Source organism: Guillardia theta (assembly GCF_000315625.1).
Source record: "Guillardia theta CCMP2712 unplaced genomic scaffold GUITHscaffold_57, whole genome shotgun sequence".
NCBI lineage: Eukaryota > Cryptophyceae > Pyrenomonadales > Geminigeraceae > Guillardia > Guillardia theta.
In genome coordinates, this window is record NW_005434617.1 from 112,624 (window position 1) to 138,403 (window position 25,780).

The 25,780-nt window shown below is 54.1% G+C and overlaps 9 protein-coding genes across 9 annotated transcripts in view; 6 read left to right on the forward strand and 3 right to left on the reverse strand.

Annotated features, from left to right (window-relative positions):
- GUITHDRAFT_141724 (hypothetical protein) overlaps window positions 1–526 on the forward strand; it is a gene marked incomplete at both ends in the record, with an annotated part of 3,771 nt that extends 3,245 nt beyond the window's left edge. The window contains 3 exons of the mRNA XM_005828645.1: window positions 169–260; window positions 379–438; window positions 485–526. Coding sequence (XP_005828702.1) covers window positions 169–260; window positions 379–438; window positions 485–526 — 194 coding nt within the window. The remainder of the gene's footprint in view (window positions 1–168; window positions 261–378; window positions 439–484) is intronic.
- A 1,458-nt stretch (window positions 527–1,984) lies between these two features.
- Window positions 1,985–3,016, forward strand: GUITHDRAFT_74502 (hypothetical protein; the record flags this gene model as incomplete). The annotated part of the gene is made up of 1 exon (XM_005828646.1): window positions 1,985–3,016. The coding sequence occupies one exon, from the start codon at window positions 1,985–1,987 to the stop codon at window positions 3,014–3,016; it is 1,032 nt and encodes a 343-aa protein (XP_005828703.1).
- A 1,904-nt stretch (window positions 3,017–4,920) lies between these two features.
- GUITHDRAFT_112140 (hypothetical protein) lies at window positions 4,921–6,996 on the forward strand (the record flags this gene model as incomplete). The annotated part of the gene is made up of 10 exons (XM_005828647.1): window positions 4,921–4,962; window positions 5,016–5,051; window positions 5,111–5,240; window positions 5,294–5,612; window positions 5,657–5,778; window positions 5,826–5,953; window positions 6,003–6,224; window positions 6,276–6,597; window positions 6,639–6,905; window positions 6,956–6,996. 10 exons carry the CDS (start codon window positions 4,921–4,923, stop codon window positions 6,994–6,996), a joined length of 1,629 nt encoding a protein of 542 aa, XP_005828704.1.
- On the reverse strand, window positions 6,979–8,402 carry GUITHDRAFT_153726 (hypothetical protein). The gene is made up of 8 exons (XM_005828648.1): window positions 8,129–8,402; window positions 7,921–8,068; window positions 7,690–7,874; window positions 7,544–7,632; window positions 7,435–7,496; window positions 7,265–7,383; window positions 7,138–7,219; window positions 6,979–7,088 (listed from the first exon to the last, which is right to left on the reverse strand). The coding sequence occupies exons 1-8, from the start codon at window positions 8,363–8,365 to the stop codon at window positions 7,012–7,014; spliced, it is 999 nt and encodes a 332-aa protein (XP_005828705.1). The 5' UTR covers window positions 8,366–8,402; the 3' UTR covers window positions 6,979–7,011.
- Window positions 8,403–9,826: 1,424 nt separating this feature from the next.
- On the forward strand, window positions 9,827–13,056 carry GUITHDRAFT_141727 (hypothetical protein; the record flags this gene model as incomplete). The annotated part of the gene is made up of 4 exons (XM_005828649.1): window positions 9,827–10,759; window positions 10,814–12,748; window positions 12,798–12,911; window positions 12,964–13,056. The coding sequence occupies 4 exons, from the start codon at window positions 9,827–9,829 to the stop codon at window positions 13,054–13,056; spliced, it is 3,075 nt and encodes a 1,024-aa protein (XP_005828706.1).
- Window positions 13,057–13,259: 203 nt separating this feature from the next.
- GUITHDRAFT_164286 (hypothetical protein) lies at window positions 13,260–14,612 on the reverse strand. Its single transcript, XM_005828650.1, has 3 exons — window positions 14,509–14,612; window positions 13,898–14,418; window positions 13,260–13,429 (listed from the first exon to the last, which is right to left on the reverse strand). Exons 1-2 carry the CDS (start codon window positions 14,595–14,597, stop codon window positions 14,007–14,009), a joined length of 501 nt encoding a protein of 166 aa, XP_005828707.1. The 5' UTR covers window positions 14,598–14,612; the 3' UTR covers window positions 13,260–13,429; window positions 13,898–14,006.
- Window positions 14,613–17,273: 2,661 nt separating this feature from the next.
- Window positions 17,274–18,971, forward strand: GUITHDRAFT_112144 (hypothetical protein; the record flags this gene model as incomplete). Its single annotated transcript, XM_005828651.1, has 1 exon — window positions 17,274–18,971. One exon carries the CDS (start codon window positions 17,274–17,276, stop codon window positions 18,969–18,971), a length of 1,698 nt encoding a protein of 565 aa, XP_005828708.1.
- A 684-nt stretch (window positions 18,972–19,655) lies between these two features.
- Window positions 19,656–21,485, reverse strand: GUITHDRAFT_141730 (hypothetical protein; the record flags this gene model as incomplete). Its single annotated transcript, XM_005828652.1, has 2 exons — window positions 19,656–19,702; window positions 19,853–21,485. The coding sequence occupies 2 exons, from the start codon at window positions 21,483–21,485 to the stop codon at window positions 19,656–19,658; spliced, it is 1,680 nt and encodes a 559-aa protein (XP_005828709.1).
- A 1,465-nt stretch (window positions 21,486–22,950) lies between these two features.
- GUITHDRAFT_112146 (hypothetical protein) lies at window positions 22,951–24,414 on the forward strand (the record flags this gene model as incomplete). Its single annotated transcript, XM_005828653.1, has 12 exons — window positions 22,951–22,968; window positions 23,032–23,115; window positions 23,164–23,271; window positions 23,328–23,407; window positions 23,446–23,546; window positions 23,601–23,689; window positions 23,748–23,801; window positions 23,864–23,936; window positions 24,039–24,120; window positions 24,169–24,249; window positions 24,299–24,338; window positions 24,385–24,414. The coding sequence occupies 12 exons, from the start codon at window positions 22,951–22,953 to the stop codon at window positions 24,412–24,414; spliced, it is 840 nt and encodes a 279-aa protein (XP_005828710.1).
- Between the last annotated feature and the right edge of the window lie 1,366 nt (window positions 24,415–25,780).

Consider the following 25,780-nt stretch of genomic DNA (forward strand, 5'->3'; position numbering starts at 1 on the left):
CTCCTTCCACGGTCCTCCCTCCCTCCCTCCCCTCCCCTCCCCTCCCCTCCCCTCCCTTCTTCCTCCCTCTCCTCCTTCCTCCTCCTCCTCCTCCTCCTCCTCCTCCTCCTCCTCCTCCTCCTCCTCCACTTGGTCTTGCTGCTAGTTCGACTCAGACTTTCTCTGCAGGAGCAAGAGTCATCGAGTTCCTCCCCTTCCTCCTCCTACAGTCCTCCGTTAGTCTCCTCCCCGCCCACCAGCGGGCAGCGACGCTGACGACAGTGCGCAGGTCACGACCATCTTCTGGCACGTGTCGACTGCAGTCGGTATGCAGCACGTCACATTCCTGGTGGGCCAGATGGCCAACTGCCTCGTAGCAAGTGACGCGTGCTACGTCAGATCCCTCCGGAGTCGATGGTGCCTGACGACGCCACCTCCCTCCACAACTTCCGGGTGCCGGTAAGGAGCCATGGGAAGCAGTCTCTTGCCCTGAGCAGCTTGCCAGGTGGAGAACTTGCTGCTGCACCTCGGGAAGCTGCTGCAATGAGCTGAGGGAGGAGGAGGAGCGAGAAGGAGAGAGGGAGGAGGGAGGAGCGAGAAGGAGAGAGGGAGGAGCGAGGAGCGAGAAGGAGAGAGGGAGGGAGGAGGAGCGAGCGGGAGAAAGGATAGAGAAGAAGCTGAGACAACGATGGGAGGGCGCAGGAACGACTCGACAAGGGGTCAACATGGGAAATGCCTCCACAAGACATGTCGTTTCCTTCAATCAATCCTCTGGAGCATACCAAGGATCCTCCTCCCTCCCCTTGCGATGAAATAGCGGCAACGTGGCTCACGGCCTGTTCGACATGCTGCAGACAGGCCCTGCCATGGCGCTCAACGTTCGACTGCGCTGGTCCGAAGCAACGACTCTACTCTCCTCTGAAATTCTGCTCCAGTCTTCTATGACTGTAAATGACTTTCACGATATGTCAATCACCTCCTCGTTTCCTCCCTCTCTCCCCTCCCCTCCTCCCCCTCCTCCTCTTCCCCCTCCCTCTCTCCCCTCCCCTCCTCCTCTTCTCCCTCCCTCCCCTCCCCTCCTCCTCTTTTCCCTTCCTCTCTCCCTCCCCCTCTCCGCCCATCTCCCCCCGCCCTCCTCCATCCGCCATCTCTCCGCCACCACAAAGTTTGCCGGTGGTTGCTGCCATTTCTTCGCACGTCTCGACTTGATAGGACCTCCGTTGCTGTCCTCCATTCTCCCGAGTTGAGCTTTCATTTTACGCCTCCCCCTGCCCCCTGCTCACACCTCCTTTTAAACTCCTCCACATCCACCACCACGACCTCCTCCTCCACATCCACCACCACGACCTCCTCCTCCACATCCACCACCACCACCACCACCACCACCTCCTCCTCCTGCTGCTGCTGCTGCTGCTCCTCCTCCTCCTTCTCCTCCTCCTGCTCATCCTCCTGCTCCTCCTCCTCCTCAACCTCAACCTCCTCCTCCTCCTCCTCTGTTGTGAACCAACCTGCAAGAATATTTCTGCACCCTCGCATGCTTGCAAGCTACTATATTCCCTCATCCTTCTTCTAAGATTTTACCTCGTCTCCGCGCTCTCAACTGCGCATCCCTTCCTTGATCTCCGCCGCCACCACCACCACCTCATCCTCCTCCTCCTCCTCCTGTCCTCAACTGCAGTAACCGATGCAACCATACTTGTTCCACCATGGCATATTTAGCTCTTCTCATTTTCTTTCCTCCCTGCTCAATCTCGCTCTGTGCATTCTCCTCCTCTCCCAGTCTCCCGCCATGGCGTTCGTGTCAAACCCTAACGCTCACCATGCACAGAGCTCTTTTCCACGAGACGCTGACCGCTGCTCTTCCTCCTCCTCTCCTTCTGCAGGACATCTCGGATTCTCCACCCTTGCCTTCCCCCGGCTGAACATGACGAAGATGAGCATTCCTGCCGTGATCTACAGCACCAAAGGAGAGCAGGGGATCCGAATGGTCACCAAGACGTTCAGCATGCGCGTCAGGCGGCAGCACCTCCTCTGCCGCGTCATCTGTGCTGGGATCAACCCCGTGGACGCGAAGTTCCTCGTCGGGGACAAGCTCCCTCACTGGGCAGGAGAGATAGGGAGGAGCGTGATAGAGGGGAGGACCGTTGGCTTCGACTTCTCCGGCATCGTCGTCGACACGCCGTCCGACTGCAGTCAGTTCAAGGTCGGCGATCGAGTCTTCGGGATCCTGCCAGCGGGCCAGGGCACTTTCACTCAGTACGTCCATGTCCCTATCGACCAGGTCGCTATCAAGCCCTCCTCCCTCTCCTTCGCCGAGGCCTCCTCCCTCCCCCTCGTCGGCCTGACGGCCTTGCAAGCGCTGAAGATCGATCATCATCTCGCCCCGTCGCAGCGGCTCCTGGTCATCGGAGGGAGCGGCGGGGTTGGGCACGTTGCCATCCAGGTAGCCAAGGCGATAGGAGCCAAGGTGACGACGATCTGCAGTCCGAGCAACACAGACTTCGTGCGGAGTTTGGGAGCTGACAAGGTCATTGACTACACCAAGGGGAACGAGCACGTGCTGGCAGAGCTGACGGAGGAGGCGAAGGCGAACGGGCCGTTCGACTTGTGCTTCGACACGGTGTCGAGCAATGAAGCCAAGGACAGGGAGTTCCAATACAGGCGGATGATCACGTCGAAGAACCGCAGCCGTAGCCTGCTGGCGGGCAAGTACGTCACGATAGGAGGTAGCACGTCGGAGTGGGCAAAGGCTCTGGTCAAGAGAGTGTGCGGTCTGAACCTGTTCGGCAAGGAGGAGCTCTTTTGGGTGTGGTTCCCCAACACCAGGAAAACTTTGGAGGAGCTGGGGGCTCTCGCTGAATCACGTCAAGTTCGCCCAAAGCTTGCAGAGGTCATCCCTTTCGAAGAATCGGCGGTGCGAAACGCGTTTGCGAGGCTACACGGCAGGAGGGTGGTTGGAAAGTTTGCGATACAGGTATCTCCTGAAGACTGGAAGCTGGACGCTGAGACAAGCGGAGCTGGCCAGGGATCCCAGTAGGAGGAACTTCAAAGGCTGTTGCTGAGGCGGGGCTGCTCCAGGACTTCAGAGCTGTCGATCAAGTTCTGAACTCCGAAACTCCGAGCCCGTAAGCTCGACTGTTGCAGAGGAAGTGAAACGAAAGACTTGAGTGATATGATGTGGGTACGATTGTGATGGTCTCTTCTTCAAGTGTTCAGTGAATGACATCATGATGTATGTGATGTGCCAACAGTGTGATGACATCGCCCTCAACCGTTGATGATCGTGACACGCCGCATTACCGCACGCCGGCGTGACTGAGTAACCGTCACTGAGTCACCCGAACCGTATCCGACCGTCCGACGGGCCGCAGCCAGTATGATGACGGTCTGATGGGCGGCACCCAGGAGACTCATACTACCCTCTCCTAGCCTCTTCACTGAGTCAAGGCTCCCGGTTCCGACAGCGCCGGGGCCCTTCACAGGCTGACTCGGCTGCCCGCGGCGGCCGCTCCAAGGCCCCGGGCCTGAGCCTAGCGGCTCTCCAAGCAGGAACGAGTCTGCAGACCGTGAAGTCGACTGATCGGATCGGACTGCTGTCACAGTGTGGTCGCTCACCCACACTGCGAGGGGCAGGCTGCAGTGCTCAGTGACAGTAAAACTTGAAAGCCTTGAAGGTTCCGAATGTGTTTGGCGGCCCTCCGAGCCGCGGCAGACCCAGAATATGCCTGCCAATATAAATCATTGGTAGAAGACGTTGGTTGCATATGCTTTCTTCTTTGTAAAGCGAGGCGCGGCATTGCACGTTGCTGGGCCGATCGGACAACGCCGGCCCCGCCGGGCGAGGCCGCCCCGGCCGGGCTGCTACTAGGCTCGGCCGCTGTCACCGGGGGACGCCGGGTGGCCAGCCGCTCCTCCCGAGTCCCGGGCAGCGCCCCCGCGCACTGCGGCAGTGCCCCGGGGCGCCCCCCCAGGCAGGCAGGTCGGAGCCCCGCCCCCCTTTGGACTCCGGGCAGCCGGCGCCCGGCACTGTTACTGAACTTCAAGCCTGGCTCAGCCTTTGCCGCCCCGGGGGCCCGGAACTTGGGCGCGGCGCGGCGCGGCGGCCGGGGCGGCGCCCCTCCCCCCGACTACTTGAACAGTGAATTTCCCGAGGCTAGGCCGATCCTCGCCATCACTGACGAGTTGGGCCGGGCCCGGACCGTCCCGGAGTCCGTCACACTGTGACAGGCCCGCTGCCAGGCAGGCTGGCCGCCGCACGGTCACCGTCTGCCAGACATTACTCGGAGTGCCGTGCCTTCCGCCGGATCCTGTCCTGCGAGTTTTAAAAAAGGTATCCATTCCCGCAAGTTCCGTTTCAGTATTCAAAGGTTCGACCACCCCCGGGCATTGACCACCCCCGACTTTCTCTTTTCCAAAGTGGGGATAGAGGGGTAGGATCCGTAGTGGCACGGGCAAATGGCGGGGGCGAAACTTTAGCTGTGCATAGTAGCAAGAGGAGGAGGAGGAAACGGATGTTGAAGGGTGCTACAAGTGTTGATAATGTACTGTTGAAGAGATCTGGATAAGATTGTATGCATTGTGAGCGGTTCAGGGTATGAAGGAACCCAAGATACTGATGGCAATGAGTTTAGCGGCAGGGTTGGATCAACCATGCGGCAAGAAGGGGGGTGGTTGTTGTCATATTCGCTGCAACAGATGGTGATGTGCTGGAAGTTAGCAACACGGAGGTGTAGGTCATTCTGTGTAGCGCACCAAGTGTAGCGCACCAAGACGCAGACGTTGCTGTGCCGCATGTTTCAAGTTGGGGTGAGGATGACGACTGAGGAGGTTCATACTTGGTATATGTCAAGCATTTCTGACTAGATTTGACTTGTTGTTAATAATTTCTCAACATGTCTCGCAGATTCTGAACGACCTTTCATCCTTGGCCCTCTGTGTAGGATGCCCGCACCATTGAAGGCGCCTCGAGTCTTGGAGCATCAGGTTTGCATCGTGCTGTCTGGGCAGCAGCAGGGACTAACAGTGTTGTCTCACAGAAGAGGAAGGTGAATGCTGGGATCCTTCCTGATCAGGTGTTGGACTCTTTCCTTGGTCTTTCCCTGCGATCATCTGACACGATCGTTTCTAGCAGCAAGTCCCCAGTGTAGGCGACAAGGAGCAGCAGGTGCTGCTGAATCAATCTTGGGACAGATACGGCATCGGGATTCAGTTTGAGTACGACTTGCAAGATGGTGTTGTCCTGGTGCGATCGATCTCTCGAGGTTGTCGACTCTCTTCCTCCTCGTTCCGCCCGTTGGCTCATCCCTCCCCGCAGGCGCTGCTGTTCCCTTCCGCATCGGAGACAAGCTCCTGCGGCTGGACGGCAACTCCATCCTCCAGAACCCAGCGCTAGCACCATCTCTCATCTTCGGGGCGAAGAACTCGAACCTTCACGTATGCATGCTACAGGATGGAGTGGAGGTGGAGGCCTGGTGCAAGCGGGGCTTCTTCGTGGAGGACGAGAACATGTTGTCGATACTCGGAGGAACGAAAGCTTGCGGCATTGGGGTCGTCTTGGACAAGGATCCTGTCACCTCGTTGTTTGTTGTCAAGAAGGTCTTCCACAACAGCCCTGCGTACCTTGCAGGCCTCAGGTCTACCTGCATCTGTTGCGTCCCTTGCTGATCACGAAGTTCAGGAGCGGCCATCTCATCTACTCCATCGACGGCAAGACCGTCCACGCGCTGTCAAAGGATCAGCTCCCTGGGCTGCTGCTGGGCAAGCAAGGAACGAGCATCAGCCTCACCTTCCTCACCAAAGGTCACCGTCGGACCTGCATGAGCCGCAGCTGATGCTGGCTTCCTCAGATGCGAAGGATGTCAAGCATGTCGACGTCGTCCGCACGGTTGACACTGCGCGAGCTCAGATGTCAAATGTCTCTGCTCGAGTTTGTTGCAACTTGTTGGGACCCTCAAGCAGGTCGATCTCTCTGCAGGTGCTACACTTAGTGGTCTCCGAGCTTGATCCTGATCTCTCTGCCGCAGGAACTCAAGAAGGACATTGTCTTTGCGCTCTGGACCTCTCCGAATCGAGTGGTAGTGACTGAGGAGGCTTGCGATGCGTATGCCATCAACGTTCACATCCTCCCCGACATCGAGGGAGAGGACTCTCGGAGTGTACAAGAAGTCGTCAGTGAGCTTGAGAAGCAGCTCGAAAACTCCTGCAGTTGTCTCAGGAAAACAAGTTTCGGAGGACACCTGCGATCGGTGAGTTCCGCTCCTTGCCTTGAACGAGGTTGTGATGGAAGCACCTCCCAGCAGAGTTCCAGCCGCCGGGAGTCATCTGAGAGCGACTCGACCTCAGTCTCTCGCTGGTCCTCCGCCAGCACGCTGGACAGGACGGTGACGCTGTCGTCGCCGCTCTCGATGGAGGAGCAACCCACTTCCAAAAGCCCTACCTACGTCGACCTCGACTTCTTCGGGGCTCCTGGAGCCATGCCTTCCATCACCCTCAAGGGCCACGAGCCAAACGCCTCCGTCCATGGCATCCCTGCGCGCGTGGTGAGCATGAGCGATCCGACGGCTCCTCATCTGGACGTGGAGATTCCCCTCAGTAGCTGCAGCGTAGCCGACGTGAAACGTGATGTCAGTCTCGCTCGTTACGTGGTTGACAGTCTGCAGGTTTGATCCTACGTCGGCTGGAATCGGAATCGTCAGACATGGAGCTGTGGCATGAGGGAAGGCACCTGCCGCCCAGTACGGACGTGCGTGAGCTCTGGATGAAACAGCAGCAAGCAGGGAGCCTGAGGCTGGCGTATTCCCTGACACGGTCACCGGTGTTCAAGCCCATCAGAATATCTCATGGCCAGGGGATGCGGAGTGTCGAGGGCTTGCGAGAGAGCGGCCTAGCGACTCGAGGGAGCGACAAAGACTCTTTCAGCCCAGCAGGTTGCCCTCCTTGCGTTGATGTTTGCGGCGACTCACATTCGCTTGCACAGAGCTTGTCCGCTGCGGCATTGTGGGAGTTTGGCAAGTTTAATCAGCATAGTGTATTCTATGAGCAGAAGGGCAGACAAGGGCCTCTCAAGGCTTGTCTGCGAAGTGTCGATCCGACGAGGAATCTTCCTGGTCCTGTACAGTGCTATTCTTACTGACATTGAAGTCTTATCTCCCCCCCTACCTGCGTCGGCGAGATAGTGTTCCACACACACTTGACAAGAGGAGACGTCCTCGTCGTCCTTAGAGTTGGTCCAGACCGCATTCTGTGGACCCCTCAGTCATGCAGGCGTCCAGGAGTGACATGAGACCTTGGAAGACTGAACCGACGGGTCCCACGCCCTGCCCCCTATCTCGTGCGTCCCCGAGAGATGCTCCGAGTTGAGCTGCCGCACTAGAGCACAGAACGAGGAAGGGCTGCATTTCTCAGCTGCTCAAACACCTCTCAGTCACAGCAAGGAGCGGGTGGAGAGCTCGGCACCGGGTTGAGATTCTACGGGCTCCTTGTTGAATTCAAGGGAAGTATTGCCGCGCATCGACGACCTGGAGGACTTCATCAGACCCCGAGCAGGAACCGGCCAGGCACGTACGAGACAGAGTAGTCGAGGACTCCTTGCTCATGCTGTCGTTTCAGCGCGTCCTGGTTGAAAGCTGGACGAGCCCAAACAGACTTTGGCTCCTGGAAGAAAAACTCGTCAAACGCACATTTGAACCTTCCAGCTTCCTCCTACGTCACCTCCTCCTTCACGACCCCCACGTGTACAGTCCCTTCCTTGACGTGAACAGCCGGTTCGAGCACATCCTTCTCCGCATGTTCGACTTGCTCTGCCTGATTGGTGGAGATTGTAGCCCCCCTTCTCCTATCCGCAGCGTTCAAGGTGATACGCGGACGAAGGGATTTCGTTCTCCCCCATCCGTCATCTACACACCTCGTGACTCCTCCCCCTTTGCCAGACCTCTCTCGTACCTTGCTCCTCCCGCCACGTCCGCCATGTCACTTTCGCCTTGTGCTGCTGGACGAGGCGGCGAACGTGCGGCCCGATTGTGAAATGGGCTCGTCGGCCCAGCCCCCCAAAGCCGCTCAATGGCATCTCCTCGCCGTCACCATCGTAGACCTGGAGGTAGGACGGAGGCGTCAGAGGTCTAAAACTCGACCAAGAGGGTCAACAAGGCACCTTGTCGCCTCCTTCCAGGGAAAAGAATCGGCCAGGCTGCCCCCTGTTGACCCGCCTGGAGCTATGGACATAGACGATCTTCGGGGACTGACGGAGTGCCCTTCCTTGCAGCAAGGCCGCTCCCTTGGCTCCACCCAGAACAGATGCCGAACGGCGAGACAGGAGGTAACAGCAAGTACAGACGAGGAGTGAGAAAGCCACGAAGCCTACTTTCGTAGTCCTTTCAACCCTGACCATGGACGATGCTATGACTTGTCGGAGTGTTGAAACATCTACGGAGGAGAAATTCAATCAGCATGAGAAAAGTCTTCACGGCATGAACATCTTGTCTCTGCTTTGTGATAGCTTCCCTACTTTCCCTCCTCCTCCTCGCTCTTAGTTTCCTCGCCTAGCTCTTTCTACTCCACTGATCTACATTCCCCTAGCTGCACCAACTTTACCACCTGTTCCTCATCACTGTCCATGTTTTCGTCCTCCTCGTTCCACCCCTTGAACGCTCGCTCGCACTCCACCATTTTCTGTTGGCCCTTGGACAAGGCCCCTCATCCCCTCACTGTTGTTGAAATGCCCTCATCCCCCCTCATCTCCTTCAATCATTCCTTAACAATAGGGTGGGTGGGTTAAAATTGGGTGGGTACTAAAGACTGGGGGTGGGAGAAGGACAGCTCTGCAATGGTTTTACCTTGTACAGTAGAAGGAAATTGATGGACAATGTGAAGAAAGTTCAAAATATGGGGTACTATAGCGCTCGATGTGGGTGGGGGTAATGTACGGTGGGGTAGCCTTGAGATGCTGCGATGGTAAGGGTACACGGGTCGTACCAGGACCCACCCTACCTTGCTGACTGCTTACACAACATTGCTGTGTCAATGGGGTACCCAGAGATAGATGTACCCCTGATATCCCTAGAACACCGGTATAAATACAGATAAAATCACCGGTATACAAAGGTTTTTTAGTACCCCCTACCCACCAATGAAAACCACTCCTCGAAATACCGGTTGGTTCTACAAGAACACCCTCCCTACAACATCCCAACCACCCCCTCCCTCCCCACCCCCACCCTCAATGCTATACACACACCACCACTTTTCAACCCCTACCCCCCAATACATCAACAAATCCATAGGTGATACTGTAGACCGGTCCCTGTCCTTGCTGCCCCTACCCCCTCCGTACCCCCCGACCTCCCTACGACTCTCTCCGCGTCAATATGCAGAGATAGACGTTGCAGTAGCGATGGTTACGGCTCGAACATGACCGCAATGAGCATATCATCCTCTTCCTCCTCTTCCTCTTCCTCTTCCATGTCCTCATCCGTGTCCTCGACATGTTTCATGCGCTTCTCCCGCTTCTACTTTCCCACTCCCTTAACCTGCGCCATCCTGCACCTGGTGCCTGTCTAATTTCCTTCACGTGGAATTTCGAGTTCATCGTCACCTATCTCCCCTGCTGAGTCTGTTGTTTTTCGTGTTTCATCATCGTGCCTTCATCGTTGTCGCTGCGATCTGTGTTGGACGTGCATCCGTTTGTTCAACCATTACTCCCTTGCCGTAGTCCTCCTTGCTCAATGCATTTTTTAGTTTCCTAAAAGCAAAGTCCACTCACAAAACCTTGTATGACTGCATTTCTTGTAACTCTGTATGATCTCCAGTGAAACTTCGAAAGAAGCGCTTGCTTCTTGCCACGAGGAGAAAAATGGGCTCGTATCAGAAGCTGTTAGGATTATCCAGACTCAGCTCTATCCCCAATGTCGCCAACCCCTTCTACACCTTGCAGAAATCTTTGCAGCAAAATCGACGGAATCGCATACTTGCAGGAAGCATAAGACAGTCATCAAGTTATGTCGAAGAGATGCGACGAGCGTGGGAGAGGGATCCCAGTTCCGTGCACGACTCATGGGTGTCCTACTTTGAAAAGTATAGCTCGATACCGACCACGCACGCTCCAAGCCTTTCAAGTCTGCCGAACTCTGACGAATTACAGAAGATTGCATCGGACCATATCAAGATGTTGTTGTTCATCAGATCCTACCAAGTGCGGGGTCACTACATGTGCAAGTTTGACCCCCTAGGAATCAACGATGCGAATCTGCATGTGGATAAGTTTAGTTATCGTGGAAGCCAGGAGCAGGCTGACAGTGTCCCCAAGTTTTTGGATTATCGAACATACGGCTTCACAGAAGCGGATCTTGAAAGGGAGTTTTACTTGAATGCAAGCGTCAGTGGCAGGGGGGGTCTGATAGGCAGTAAAGAGAAGAAGAAATTGAAAGAGATTATCCAGATCATGAAAGAAGCTTATTGTGGCACGGTGGGTGTGGAATTCACGCATATTGCAGACCTTGAACAGCAAAACTGGATTCGATCAAAGTTTGAGAAACCCAAGAAATTTGAATTCGATGAACAAGCCACACTCCGAGTACTTGATCGCTTGATTTATTCTGTTCAGTTCGAGAGTTTCTTGGCTACTAAGTACAATACCACGAAGCGTTTTGGCTTGGAGGGTGTCGATTCGTTGATTCCAGGTATGAAGGCGATGATCGATACGGCGGTGGAACTCGGCGTTGAGTCAATCGATATCGGGATGCCGCATAGAGGTCGCCTGAATGTCTTGGCGAATGTTATGCGTAAGGTACGAAACCGGTTGATTTCTTGCGTTTATCTTTGACTTGTTTGACTTTTGCAGCCCTTGGAGGAAATGCTGTACGAATTCATGGAGGGAACGATCACTGCAGATGCTGAAGGCCATTTGCTTGGCTCCGGGGATGTGAAATATCACCTTGGGTTTACCATGGATCGCCCAACACATAGCAATAGGAATGTTCACATTTCCTTGTGCGCAAATCCCTCGCACTTGGAGGCAGTCAACCCCATCGTGGAAGGAAAGACAAGAGCGAAGCAACATTACTCAGGAGACACGGAAAGGAAGCGATGCATGAGCGTGGTGCTCCATGGAGATGCAGCCTTTGCAGGTCAGGGGGTCGTCTACGAGACATTGGAGCTCTCTGACATCAAAGGATATACCACTGGTGGCACCATCCACATCATCGCAAACAATCAGATTGGTTTCACGACGGATCCTCGATTTTCAAGGTCATCACCTTACTGCACAGATGTCGCTAAGTCGGTGGGTGCGCCCATTTTCCATGTCAATGGTGATGACCCAGAGGCTGTTTGCTGGGTCATGTCCTTGGCTGCGGAATTTCGACAGACATTCCGCAAGGATGTGGTGGTGGACATCGTCGGTTACAGGAGGCATGGCCATAACGAGATCGATGAGCCCATGTTTACTCAACCTCTGATGTATAAAATCATTAAGAAGCATCCTGACGTTCTCAAGATCTACTCCGACAAGCTGGTTGCTGAAGGACGTGTCACTCGGGAGAAGGTTGAAGAGATGAAGGCAGCTGCTAACACAGTCTTCAACGAAGCCTTCGAGAAGGCCAAGGACCCGAACTATCGCCCCCCGCCTTCTGCTTGGTTCGGTACTCAGTGGAAGGGCTACAAAACCAAGTTTCAGTTGGGAAAGAATGACGAGACTGCTGTCCCTAAGGACACCTTGCAGTCCATTGGGGAGAAGATATCTGCTGTGCCCCAAGGCTTCAACATTCATCGCAAGTTGGAGAAGATGATGCGCGACAAGCGAAAGGCTGTTTGCGATCAGGAGAAGGGGATCGACTGGGGAACTGCTGAGGCCCTTGCATTCGGAAGCTTGTTGTTGGAAGGCACCCATGTTCGACTGTCAGGGCAGGATGTAGAAAGAGGGACGTTCAGCCACAGGCATGCAGTGCTCCACGATCAGAAGAACGAGACCAAGTACATTCCGCTCAACAACTTGTCTCCCAACCAAGCTATGTTTGCCGTTTTCAATTCTAACCTCTCTGAGTATGCTGTCCTTGGATTTGAACTGGGATATGCCATGGAGAATCCCAACTCACTCGTGTGCTGGGAGGCTCAATTTGGAGATTTTGCCAATACAGCACAGGTGATTATCGACCAGTTTATCAGCAGCGGAGAGCAGAAGTGGCTGAAAGGCTCCGGACTCGTCATGCTCCTGCCCCATGGATTCGAAGGTCAAGGACCTGAACATTCCTCAGCAAGGCTGGAGAGATACCTTCAGATGTGTGACGATGACCCTGATTACATTCCTGAGATGGAGGACACAGGGGTGCGACAGATCCAAGATGTCAACATGCAGGTCGTCAATCCGTCCACCCCCGCCAACTACTTCCACCTGCTGAGAAGACAGATCCGCAGAGATTTCCGCAAGCCTCTGATCTGCATCAGCCCCAAGTCTCTCCTTCGTCATCCTCAATGCCAGTCCGATCTCTTGGATTTCTACGACAACAAGGGATTCCAGAGGGTTTTGCCGGACAGCCTTGAGGACATCGTTCCCGACAAAGAAGTTCAACGACTTATTCTCTGTTCTGGAAGAGTGTATTACGACTTGGCTGCGGAGAGAGACAAGCGCAATGTAAAGGATGTGGCTATCGTGAGGATCGAGCAGATTTGCCCCTTCCCCTACGACCGTGTCGGGCAAATGTCTATCCGATACCCCAATGCAGAGATCTTCTGGGTGCAGGAGGAGCCGTTCAACCAGGGAGCTTGGGGTTACGTGCAGGTGATCGCCGAGTCTGTTGCTGCCTCCACCCTTCTGACGTTCTGTACAGCCTCGCATCGCCACAGCCCTTCGTGATCTTAACGGTAAAGAAGCCTTCTACGTCGGTAGAAATGCGGCAGCTTCTCCTGCCACTGGAAGTCCAGCCATCCATCAAGCCGAGCTGGTGAGCTGAGGATTGTGCGTGCGACCTGTTCGACGGATTGACTTGGGTGCAGGATCGTATCCTAGAGGATGCGTTTGCCCCTAACTACAAGCACGAGCAATGGCAGTGGAGGCTGTCGGACTTGCTCAGTAAGACCAAGAAGTGAGCTCAGTTCGGGTTGACCACGACGTGTATTAAATGTTTCACTCATGCCCTGGACGTAGCTCAGACTACAGGCCACAGCCCTGCTGCCTTGTCGTGTGTACTCCCGACCTGGACAAGACGCGTCAGGGATCACTTGACAAAGATGGACTTTAATCTGCGGGTCGTTGAACAGGTCTTGCCCATTGTCTGAGCAGACCATGCCTGATAACCCTAGAAACTCTCTTGCACCTTGCTAGACCGGCGCACTCATCCAAACTCAGTGCGCCGGTGAGTAGAGTGCGGGAAGGATGGACAAGAAGCAAACTTACCATCGCCTTCCTTCAACCATCTTGATGTCGACCAGCACCACTGTTGGGCCATGACAAGCTGCGCACCTGCACGTTCTCAGGTCAGAAACACGAAGGATGCAGATCAGGAGTAGGCACGCAGAACAAGGCAGACAAGGAACTGAAGAGAGAAGAGAAGTGACAGACGAGGAGAACTGTGGGCTCTTTAATAGTATGGGCTCTCATTCGTCTGAGAGGACCAAGTGGAGAAGAGCCCGCGGGTTGTCTGGCCCGCTGCTGGTTTACCAACAAGAGAATATAGGCAGCAGAAGTAAGATATGCACTCATGGAAGGAGTGACATCAGGCAAGCTGCCATAGCAACACACAAACAAGTTCAGGACTGGATCTTGCGAGCTGAAATTCTGATTCAAGCACATGCTGCTTGAACCAGACTCAACAGCCGCGGACTTTCGCAACATCGAGTAAGGAAAGAGGAAAACTAGGTGTCCCACTTCCTGTCGCAATAGAGTTGCAACACACAGGCAGACGTGATCGCAACAAGAATAGAATATTACCTTGACACAGCAGTGGTTCTCAACTTTGATCGTACGCAATGAAGTACTCAGTGACAGGAGTAGGCCAGCATAACATTATCGCTCGGGATGTCTCATCCAGCATGCTCCATCATCTCTCGGTGTCTTTGCTCTTGGAGAGCACAGTGACCTGGTCACCTGCGGTGCACATCTGAACGCTGAAATACACGCTCCCGCTCCTCTGGAGCTTCCCGGGGATGTCGAGGCCGTTTTTCGAGAAGTGAAGGAGCTTCCCTCTCAAATGCACCCCCACCACATCGCCTTCCCCGTAGCCCGACGTCACAGCTGACGTATGGGTGCTCCTCTCCCTCTGATCTCCAGTGAACACCCCGTTCCCAATGTACCAGACCGAGCCTACGTTGCTGCGATCGAACCAGTTCATTCCCGTTGTCGCTGTCTGGTTGATCATCTGCATGACCCCGAGGCGAATCGAAGTGACGCCCATCTTGTCGATCCGGACCTTCCAGTCCCCATCGCTGGTCTCGTGGATCGGATCCCCGTACCTACAGCTCTGTGAGCAGGTCGATGGTGGAGAGGACAGGGCGAGGAGGACAGAGAAGGTCTCAAGAGCGCATAGGAAGTGTTGTTAGCACCTTGCTGTGTGCCATGCCTCGCTGTCGCGGCTCTTCACCGCGATCGCGGTGGTCCCCTTCGCCGCGATCCCCACCATCTCCCCCCACATAGCCGCACGTGTTGGAGCCTCTCGATACGACCCCCGGCCTCGAAGGACCACGATAACCCCCTTCCCTGTATCGCTCTGACACCCCTCTTTATGACTATCCAAATACCCCTACTTTACCTCCCTGGACTACCCCGTACCCCCTCTTTTGTCTGATGTCGAGGACTGCAATAGCACCCCTGCAGAGCCCAACATGTATTATTCTCATCCCCCTCATATACTACTCATCCCCCTCATACACACAATCTCATCCCCCTCATATACAATCTCATCCCCCTCATACAGACTCTTGGAAATCTTGACAGCTTGTTGTGTTTGCTCTCAGGGTTGTTCTACACCTCCCCTGTGATGTAACTCAGGGTAGTATCATAGTACCCCTACCATTGACCATCAAGTACCCACCCAAATTCCAGCACTTGCTAGGTACCAGGTCCTTCAGGTGTTCGATGCGAGGTATTGGGAAAGGGGGTGATTAATAGAGACTTGAAGGGGTGGGTAGCCTGTAAACACTGAAATCGGAAGTTATGAAAGCAGGAGGATCGAGGTACTGAAATATTTGCTAGTGATATTTATAAATGATCTCTCACCTTGCCGAGTTACAAAGCGACTGCGTTTTAACCAGGCCTGCCATGAATTGGATACCAGGAGGGGGTGGGGTCAGTCATGGTCTATCGTTTGACGAATGACCGAAAAAACCCTCTTTGGAAATCTTGAATCCCAAGTTCGACGCAGAAATGGCGTGAAACACAACAGAGGACCGAATGATCATTTGAAATTAGTTTTTCAAATTTGATTCTAATGTATCAAAATGTTTGTAATCAGCTCAGGAGTCGAACAACAGGGCCGAACATACGTTTGTTACACCGCCAAATAACCTTGGAATTCATTACGGGACAAATTAAATCAATTTAAACAAGCTTTTCAAGGGTATCTTATGCGTCGATACTTTCACGAAAATGAATCTTTTCATCACTAAAATATTTGTACGCGTCTTTGCATGACCCTACGTGATGCGTTTGGGGCCCTGCTTGCAAAGTGAGGTACGGGTAGGTACCTTACCTCGCAGAATACTCGATTTGCGGTTCCATTTCTACCCTTGTGATGCAGCTAAGGTTTATAAGTCATCTCATAGTTATTCATCGCCATCACCTAATCTTGCGTAGCACGATTGGGGTCGCCAGGCCTGCCTAGTGCCACCTACCCCTGCAAGGTGTCGGATCCACCCCATTGAGCCCTATTATTTGAGAGAAAAATTGTACGGAGTAGGTCGCATCTCGCCTACGTACTAGTGACCTAGGACTCCAATAGCACCTTTCACCTAGCTACTAAGAATATTTCTATGACTTTTGGTCTATCGATTGCTAGGTCAGATCCTATGACCCCCCTGAGATGTTTTTCGGACTTATAAAATGTTTATTAACTTTCTTTACTAGCTACAATCACTTATAAATTATGAAAGGGATTGTTATGGAAAATATTTGTACCGGTTTTCTTTACTCATTTCTCTACTCCTGAGACCAAAAAAAAAGTGTAACCCCCACCCCTACACCTTTATTGCGGGACCCCACCTGTCTCAGACTCCACCCACCCTTGTCCGATTACCTCACCTCCCCGCATCTCTCCATTGTCTCTTTCAGAGCGTTTGGATCTCCCACCCCCCATATCCACACACCACCCCTACTTTTCATAGATCATAGGCTACACGCTAGTTTGCCTCTTCCACACCCCTTCTTTTTCCCAACAATCATCACCTTCCCTACACTCTATGGCGGAGGATCTACACTATGATTGATTTTCCTGTAGACGACTTATGATTCTCTTGACCTTTGATACGGAGACTGACGGATATTGTCTTCATCCCTCACAAAGAGCTGGTTTGGATATAAACCGGTAGTTATAGAAGCAATACCACCCCTGACCCCTCAATGTGAACTACTACCCCTTACCTCCAATCTCTCATCCTGATTTTGAAGTACCCTTAAAAGACCACTACCCCTGTCACTCCCGGTACCCCAGCCTTTGTAAGCCGTACCCCCGAGATTGTTCCGTGCAATGTATTGCACGATGTGAAATGCAAGAAGCGCTTGTTTGCGTCTTTTCCCTAGTATGCATGCATCGCCGCCTTCTACCAGCGCTCTCCTCTATCATCAACATTCAGTTGCACAATTGAGCTCATACCTCTTGAGACATCTCGTCTCCTTGTGTGCTCTGATTGATACTGTAGTTGTTGAATCCCTCCAATCGTGTTAAGAGCAGTTTTTCATTGAGAGTTGGCCGCAGAGCAGGAGAGGCAGGCAGAGAAGAAGAATTTGGAAAATTGATGTTGCGCATTGTTGTTCTTCGTTTTGTGAGCTCAAAAGGTCTTCGTTTGTTATGGATTCTAGGTCATCATGGTTCCGTATTTGTTTCTGATAATTTCAAACTGCCTGCATTATCATTATGTGCATTCCATTTCGTTGTGAGAATGGTTTAGAACGATCAAGAATTACATTGTCTTTGTCAACTACATTTTATCGTGATATCTCATGACCCTCGTTTATCTGTGAACCGATTCTGATGTTTTTTCTTGTGCAGTCCGGCTCCACAGCGGCTACATTCACTCAAATTCATTTCGTTTCCCTATGAGCTCTCAGGACGCGAGATAATCTTGAGTGAGGATCTGATTGATGCACAGTGAACATGGAGTGTTCAAGTGCAAAGAAAGAACCATCGAAACAGATTTCTATTTGTCCCTCCTACGGCATGCGATCGTGTTCTCGGCTGTGTAACCTGCAGGCGACTACCTTATGCTTCCTGGTGTTCTCCTGTATTCTGACCGGTCACTGCGGTGCTGTGTGGTCAAGGACTTCTCCTTCCCAGTTTTTTCATGGAATTGAGCCGGAGTACACATGTGTATATGATGACATCAACGGCTCTCCAGACCTTCTGAGGAAGATCAATGTAGCCTACAAGTACAAGAACTATCTGTCGAACCAGAATCAAGCGCTCAAGAGCAAAGTGTCGCATAGTGCGAGCATTCCAACCAAGGCTGGTGAGGAAGCCATGAGCGAGGACACGATCATGCTTGGCTCTCTAGAGACAGGAGAGCACCGAACACCGCGGGCCCAGCTAAGAAAGCCTTGTACCGAGTGTGTGCCACCAGTGTTGAAGCAGGATGAAGAGTTTTGGCACAAGGACGTGGGACAGCGATACAAAGAGCTGGTCCCTCCCAAGAAGAGGTTCAGCTGCAAGTTGCCGCTTGGAATGTCATCTCAAGCAGATCTGCGAAAAGCTGTACAGGCGGCATCAGTATCGAATTCAGCATCAATATCTCCAACCAACTCCTATCTTGATATTCAGTCTGCTTCAGGAGAAGAACAAATGCTGGATGAGGTTGTGTTTGTTACTGATCTGGACAAGTGCGCATTTTACGGGAATGATGGAAATGACCTTGGGATAGCTCTGCAGTGGATGGAGAAGAGCCCGGAGCAAGTAGTGCAGCTCTACGAAATCCTGCTTAATCCCCAGGTCAAAGAGACGTACAAGAAGTTGAAGGCGAAGGCGAAGAAAGTGAAAGTTGTGATCTACACTATGCGAGCGACGTTCCTCGTGTACAGATCGTGTTTCAGAGACCTGGTGATCCCGCTACAATGGGATCCGTCGTGGCATGAGGGAGCCCAGGTCTTCTTCCCACCGACAGTTAAGACAGCGGACGATATCTTAAAGTCTTACTCCACACCTTGCCAGCTCCTGGAGGAGGAGCTTGTCGACATCAAGAAATCTCTTGAGAGGCTTCTGGCTACCAGACAGGTGATTGCCAAAGAGTTGGAACTGGACGATCTCCCGGAGCTAGTTGTTACCGCTACTCCAAAAGATCTGGACTCAACAATGTCCCGTCTGAGGCTCCCCAAAGAAAACGCGTTTCTATGGGACGACAACCCCAAGTTGAGGGGAAAGCCAAAGATTGTCAGCGTCGAGCCCTATGAAGCGCTGCACGAGTCGAAACGAACCGAGCTCCTTGCTTTTCTGGACAGGAATCTGCCGCCGGAGACGCTAGAAACGGATCTGGTTGAGTTCATGCTCAGTGCAGACCCCAGGGATCAAGTGCTCACACAGGACGAGGAGTCAGGGAGACTCTGCTACCAGATCCAGATCAACAACGCGCAAGACTCGTGGGCGCTTCCTGAGTTGTCATCGAGCCTCTCGAGTAGTGAGAAGGCTGTCGACTCGGACAACAGGGTGATCTTGTCGGCGCCTTCCAAGGACGGGAACGGGCACCTGTCCCCTGTCACTCCAGACATCGAGGCACTGGAAAGCACGCACTTCCCGGGGCCTGTGATACTGAGGGAAAATCATCATGAGGGACTCCTCGGGAAACAATGCGAGAGGGTGCGATGAAGGAAAGATGGTGGCGGCGGTGCTATGTGTACAGTATTTCTACATATGTGTTTATTCTTTATGTCCTACAGCGAGCGAGCGAGTGGATTGGAGTGGCTGGTGGGTGAAGGACTGTGGGAATGACTATGTTTGTACGTTGGACAGCAGAACATGGTCAGAGTGATGTAAATTGTGAAGATGTGTGAAGCTAGGCATTTGAGTTTCATTTGTACATGAACAAAACAGTAAAAATCAGCGAAAATGGTTTGATCCGCTTCAAATGCACAGCTGCATGTCGAGAACACGGACTATGGGGGAAAGGAGCATGTACACTACACTCGATCTCGAAACGTTGGATGGCGAACGTAGCTGACCTCATCACACATCACAAGAGCAGATGCAACAGGAGAGACAAGGAGAGGTTGACAGTAGTCGTCAGACTGGATGCAGCAGCAAGCTCGTGTACTGTTCCCGATGCGAATTCAGTGAGTTCGCGTGAAAATTCAAACGTGTTGATGTGAAGGGGAATGCGCGGAGGGGAGGAGGGTGGAGTTTCAAGAGGAGGAAGAGGGGAATTACCGAATGAGAGCCGCTCGTCATGGTAGTTGATAGGCATCCAAGATGTGGTTGTAAGGCAAGCAGTGAGTAGATTTATGGTGATAAAGTCAACAAAGAATATTTCATTCATAAGCCGTATTCAGTTGGCTATGACTTGTTTGTGTCTTGCATGGCGTGCAGGATGCTCCGCAAACCTGAAATGAAAGTGAGGAGACGAGGAGGAGGAAGGAGCAAGCCGAAATGGCAGGGTGTAATGGGGAAGCAAACGCTGCAACGCGAGGAGAAGGAGAGACGGAGTTGCAGGAGGAAGGAGGAGGACACGTGAAGCGAAGAAGAGCTCTTACTGGAGCTCTCGTTGCGGGCTTGTTTCATCTTAGTCTCATCCTCTGCCTGCTCCGCTTCCACCCCGACCTCACCCTTCCCGCTCTTGCCCCGGGAGGCGATGAGATGCCGGACAGATACCAGTGTCTCCGCCGCATTCTCCATGCGGAACGACATGTCTACGTGTCCCCAGTTGATAGCTCCCGTGTCGAGCCGGTGGATCAGGGACGCGACGTCGACGAACTCCATGCACAGCTGCAGCTCACGGAGGAAGACCTCGGCCTCCTCCTGCAGCCAGTCCTTGCGCAGATGACAAGGCTTGATTTGATTCCTCAGCCGCAGCAGCTGCTGCGCGAAGGCCTGCGGCGTCTTACAGTCCATGCACTCCTCTGCGAACTGGACCCACATGTCCTCCCCGGTGTTTCTCACAGCTGAGAAGGGCAGCCGCATCGAGATGCTGATCATCCTCCTGGCCAGGATAGCAGGAGAGATGAGCTTGATGCTACCTCCCTCGTTTGCCGATCCCTTCCCTTGGTGCTTGCACTGAAGGTAGTGCTTGCGGATGGTGCTGTTGAACCGCTCGAAGCTCCCTGCCTCCTCCTCGGATAGCACCATCCCCTTCCTGCAGTTTCCCCACAGGCAACGGACGTTGCATTTCTCTCCCACCTCGCTGCATCGAAAGTTCCATCGATCCTTCAGCGCACTCTGTGCGATCGGGCGAGCGGTGGAGCAAATGGCGCAAATCGCCTTTACAGGCTTCCTGGACCTGCTGTCCTTCCCTCCTCCTTCCTTGCTGGTCTTCTGCTTCTTGCTCGGCACAGCCTGCTCCTCTCCTGCCTTCCTCTTCTTAGCATCCTCCTCCTCGTCCAAGGCTACGGCGTCGAGTTTCATTCTTAGATCTTGCCCCTTCCTGTACTGCTTCGACGACGATGGGTTCCTATTTCTCAGTGACCTGTCCGAGCTCCCAGCATGAGTCGCATGCTCAGGAGAAATCTTTGGTGTGCCATTCAATGGCAAAATTTCAACCACCCCTGCCCGGTGACCTTCAAGATTCGGTACACCACTTCCTCCTCGTCCTCCTCCTCGTCCTCCTCCTCGTCCCTTGTCGTTCAACCTCAGCCCTCCTGTGTTTGCACCCGAGACAGACTGATGGAGGTCACAGGAGTTCATGTCTCTCAAAGAATTCTCATCGTCCTCCTGCTCTGTCGGCGCTTGACTGAGCAAGCTGTGCACGTCCTCCTTGGAGTTGGACCGGGCAAGGGCACTGTCGACTTCATTCCTGACCAGCTCATGGAAAGCGTGCGAGGAGACCTGGCGCTTGTCACCATGAGGAGCCTCTGCTTTCCGAAAGCTCTGCATGGTCGGCATAGAGCGCTGCTGCTGCTCACTGATTCCTCCCATCCTCAGATACATTTGAGGAGTAGCCAGCCTTGAGTTCTCATCCCTCAGCTCCCTCAGGCTCTTGTCGGTGGTGACATGATGCACCTCTGACGTCTTGATGCCATCGACCTCGACCAGCATCTTCGCCTTCTCCATCACGTTGAACATCTTCGTCGCCTCGTGCACGTCGCTGTTGTGGAAGCCCGCTCCTCCCACAACATCCGTGCGGAGGATGAGAGGCTGGCGGTACTCGGAGTGGCTTCTTTCCCCCTTCATCCTCTGATCGATCCTCTCTCGCTCATCTCCAGCTCAGCATCTCCTCCTCTCTCCTCCTCCTCCCTCATCTTCGCTCCTCACCATCGATCCCCGCCATCTCGTTGCCCTTCCCGCCCCTCATACCTCCCCAACCCTCGTGGTCCTCATCCCACCTCATCCCGTCACGGTCCGCCGGACCGTATCGCCGAGTCGACTGCGGCCGTACGGCGTACTACGCACGGTTCACTGAGTCAACCGCCCGGGCCGGCCCGGCCGCGGGTGACTGCGGCATCCGACTCGGCCGGTGACTCCCGGACTGAGGCCGCGGGCTGAGCCGGGCCCTGCACTGACTTGACAGTGACTCGGTACGGTAAAGGGACTCAGAGAGGGCCAGCTGCAGTGCCGCCGGACTCAGTTGAACTGGCACCGTGACTGTCCTGGCGGCCCACTGACCGTACAGATCGGACGGTGCGGCAAGCCTGGCAAGTTGCCCTCAGTGTCGGTCCTGGCACTGCGCCGCCGCCGCGGCCGGGGCCCCGGGCCGGCACACGGTCTCACGGTGCCGGCCAAGTTCCGAGGCCGCTCAGCGGCGTCCGCCATACAGGCCGCCGGGCCGGGCTCCGAGGCTATCGGCGGCTAGTATGGCCAGTGATCTGCCTGATCACTGGCATAACCGTCACTGGCCGGGCCCGGGTGCCGCTACGCCGTAGTAGGGCCAGGCCCGGGGCCCTGACTAGTACCAGGGCCTCACCGTCCGATCCCCGGCGCCGCCGTGCCCGGCGGCCCGGCCCTGACCAGCGCCGGGCAGTGCCGCCCGCCGCCTGGGTCGCGGGGCCGGGCCCACTGTGACGGTGAGATGTCATGATCGCCGGGGGGACTCCGGGCCGGAGGCGGCCCGGCAAGTTCACTCGGACTCCCGTCCGACTGAGACGAACGGTTCGCCGGGCCCGGCGGCGGGGGCCGCGGCTCGGCCCTTCAAGTCCTGGCGGCGGTCGGACCGCCGTATGGCCCTAGTACGGTCCGATCGGGCCGTCCGGGGAGTCACCGGGTGATAGCCCGGCCGCTGAGGCCCGGCTCCGGCCCGGGAGGCGAGCCGAATTACATAACGGGTATGAAACGGTCGTGTTGACCATCGGGACTCCTGAAGGACACAGGGCATGACGAAGCGAGGGATGTGAATGGGAGTAGAGGAGAGAGACGAGAGAGGAGACGAGCAGGACTCAGACAAGCAGGAGACAAGGTAGAGGAAGACGTGCCCTCTACACGGATGAAGCTGTGATTGGGTGAAACGCGAGGCTTCGTGTGAAAACGGTGTTCGATATAGACGTCCCCTTAGTTGTCCATCTGTGACCAAGACGTCCAGAAAGAAGAAGCGAGGTGATCGCGACGACGAGCCTCTCTTCAAGGAAAGCCCTATTCGATAGAGCTCAGTGTGATCTGTTTCCGTCACAAACTTTCATTACAACATCTATCCACATCTTTCAACATGAAAGGCGGTAATCAGGTAATAAACTGAACCTCAGCTCAAACTCACCGCTCACGATGGGATCACCTTGTGCTGCTGCAGGATCGGTCATCCGAAGGCCGAGAAACCAGTCGAGAGAGGCCAATAGGCATCATCGGAGCGAGCAGGGGGACGGGGCTGCAATGTGTAAGGTTTGCCGTTGGTGATCCCATGAACTGAGAAGCATACGTTCAGGTTCTCTATGCTGCCAAGCTGAAGATCCACTGCCGTGCAATCGTGCGAAACCCTCAGGAGAGTGAGGAGCTCGTGAACTCGTACCTCCCTGTCTCGTTCCGTCAGTATGTGAGTTGGTTGCGCCCTTTCTTCTCCCTGTTGAGTGACTCGTGTTGACATCGCAGGTGCAGTACTGCAAGGCGGATGTGACGAGCCCCAAGACGCTATCCAAGGCCGTGAACGGCTGCAGGCGAGCAGGTGGACGGTTTACTAGGCCCCTGCTGAAGCCGATGCTGCTACCAGGGGTTTGATCTTTGCGGCCACGGCAACAGCCGGCTGGCGCCTTCCTATTTACGACAACAAGGATACTCCTCCGCACATCGACTTCGAAGGAAGCGTTGCGGGTATGCAGGAGGTCGCGAGATGGTGGCGGGTCTTCTGAAGCATCCCTCATCCAGCCGCCACAGCAGCAGCAGCTGAGGGCGTCGCCAGGTTCGTTCTGATCTCGAGCCTCGCTATCACCCGCCCATCTCACCCGATGCATCTGGTGAGTTGAGATGGCCGAATGTGTAACGAACTCTGTCTGAGAGAAGATCTTCGATCAGGCAAGAAACAGCCTGATGGGTAGGATCATGGATTGGAAGCTTCTTGGGGAGCAGGTAGAACCGCGCGCTGCAGATGCCGTCGGCATGTGTAGCTGAACTCAAGCTCTCGCTCTCAGGGGGTGTCGAAAGTGTACGAGGCGGTCTCAAAGAGCAGCACAAACAAGATGTCCTACACTATCGTCCGACCAGGTCAGACCAACTCGCCTGCCCTGCCCAAATCCATCCCGGCGCTTCAGCAACCAGTTCCCCCGCCCCCTCCCCCACCTCCACACTTCCTCTGATCTGGTACAGGTTATCTTAACGACGACCCTCCCGGTGGGCCCACCACCTTGCTCGTTGACACGGGAGACAATCTTTCCGGGTCGATCTCAAGGTGGTCCAGGTAGGAAGCAAGCAGTGCCATGGTCTGACTGTGCTCTAGAGCGGACCTTGCTGCCTTGTGCGTCGAGGCTATCTTCAGGCCGGATGCTCACAACCTCACTCTCGAGGTGGTCAACGGCAAGTGAGTAGTGTCTTCTCCCCTTGCTCCACTGCTCAGCTTTGAGTCGCAGGCAAGGCGGAAACTATCCTGTCTGCAACAGTTATGATCAGGTCTTCCACTCGCTGTCATCTGGTTATCTTCCGGTTTGTGTTTCAGCTGCTCCATGTGATGCAGAAGTTTATGTGAGGTCCAGGTGTCTGCACCCGGCTGTTTACACACGAGTGGAATTAGAGGTATGTGTGGAGTGCAAGATTTAACATGTTGATGGCATGGTAGAAATAAAATTACAAAACTGAGTTGTCACTGTGCCAGTTCTTGAAGTGGCATTTTAGTATCAACCGATTGTATCTTTTGTACTCTGCATTCTAATTACAATCGATTGTGATACATGTCTTGGGAGGTGAAAGATATCATGAAGAGATCTGAACTGTGGTGAACAAACACAAATGTGCATTTTTCGAAGGTTTAAGTTCAACGAGCTAATAAAGTGGCATTACTAGAATGATTCCGAGCTGCTGCTCAGACCAAAACTAGGAGTAGTTTCAAGCTACAGCTTAGAACCACTCGCCGAAGTAGAGGGGGCGCTGCTCGTGGTGGAGGTACTCCATGCGCCACATCCAGAGCTGGGAGGTCTGCTGCTTGGTCTGAGAGAACATTGATACCTAGAAAGAAAAAATGTGAGAATCGAAAAATATCGCATCTTACACTAAACACTTGCAGAATCATCATCCCTTGAACTCAGTGCAAAACCAGAAGGAGTCCAAAACAACAACCATAATCTTCAAACAAGTCTTGCAGCAGAGTCATTCTCGCATTCATTCTCATCTTTATCATCATCGTCTTTGAATCACAGCAGAACAAAACTCCGCGTCACATCAGATCATCGCGTGCCATGGAGGGGGTTCTTACAGTTCGGTGCGGCGGACGAGGGAGGGGAGCCTTTTGTGCGGCCCTTCCGAAGAGCCGCGGGGGAGTTGACTGATCCCACTGCCTGAAGAGCCGTCCGTGCCCACCCCTCTACCCCTCATAGTAGTGTAATTTTGCCTTTTTCTTCCAGGTGGGGTGGATGCAGAGACCTGCGGAGAGCGAAGTGGTGGGGGGATCAGGGGGTGGTGGTAGAATATGATAATCACCATGTACGCCAGGTTTGATAGAGTACCGGTATCTTGCGTATTGGACCTTAGGGGAAATACAGGTGGGGGTACTATAAAGGTAGCTTTTCGAGGGGTTGGACTTCAATGGGGTACCATTGCCAGGGGTCATTGGGGTACTTAAACTGAGGCGGACTAGCCCTCAAGAGACATTGGCACCCCTCCTTGCGAGCTCTGCTTTAACCCACCGGTACCTCTCCCTACACCTCATCTTCAAGTACCCTACCCCACCAGTTTTACCTAGGGGTACTGGCAGAACAGCACCCTAGGGACCGCCAGTACCACCTGCTTGTAGGACCGAAGCCAAGGACCCATGTGTACCCAAACAATCCAATGACCCCACCACCCCCTATTAGATGCTTTGACAGCGCCTGTAGGGGGACAATTCAACATGTTATATG

Bases quoted from the DNA above. Each gene is read 5' to 3' on its own strand.
- GUITHDRAFT_153726 (XM_005828648.1), bottom strand. From the start codon at position 8,365: ATGGTCAGGGTTGAAAGGACTACGAAAGTAGGCTTCGTGGCTTTCTCA. The intron at 8,069-8,128 runs GTGCCTTGTTGA...TCCTACCTCCAG, and splicing joins CCCTGGAAGGAGGCGACAAG to GTCTACGATGGTGACGGCGA. The intron at 7,220-7,264 runs GTCTCATGTCAC...AGGGGTCCACAG, and splicing joins CGTCGGTTCAGTCTTCCAAG to AATGCGGTCTGGACCAACTC.
- GUITHDRAFT_164286 (XM_005828650.1), bottom strand. From the start codon at position 14,597: ATGTGGGGGGAGATGGTGGGGATCGCGGCGAAGGGGACCACCGCGATC. The intron at 14,419-14,508 runs GTGCTAACAACA...ACAGAGCTGTAG, and splicing joins GAGGCATGGCACACAGCAAG to GTACGGGGATCCGATCCACG.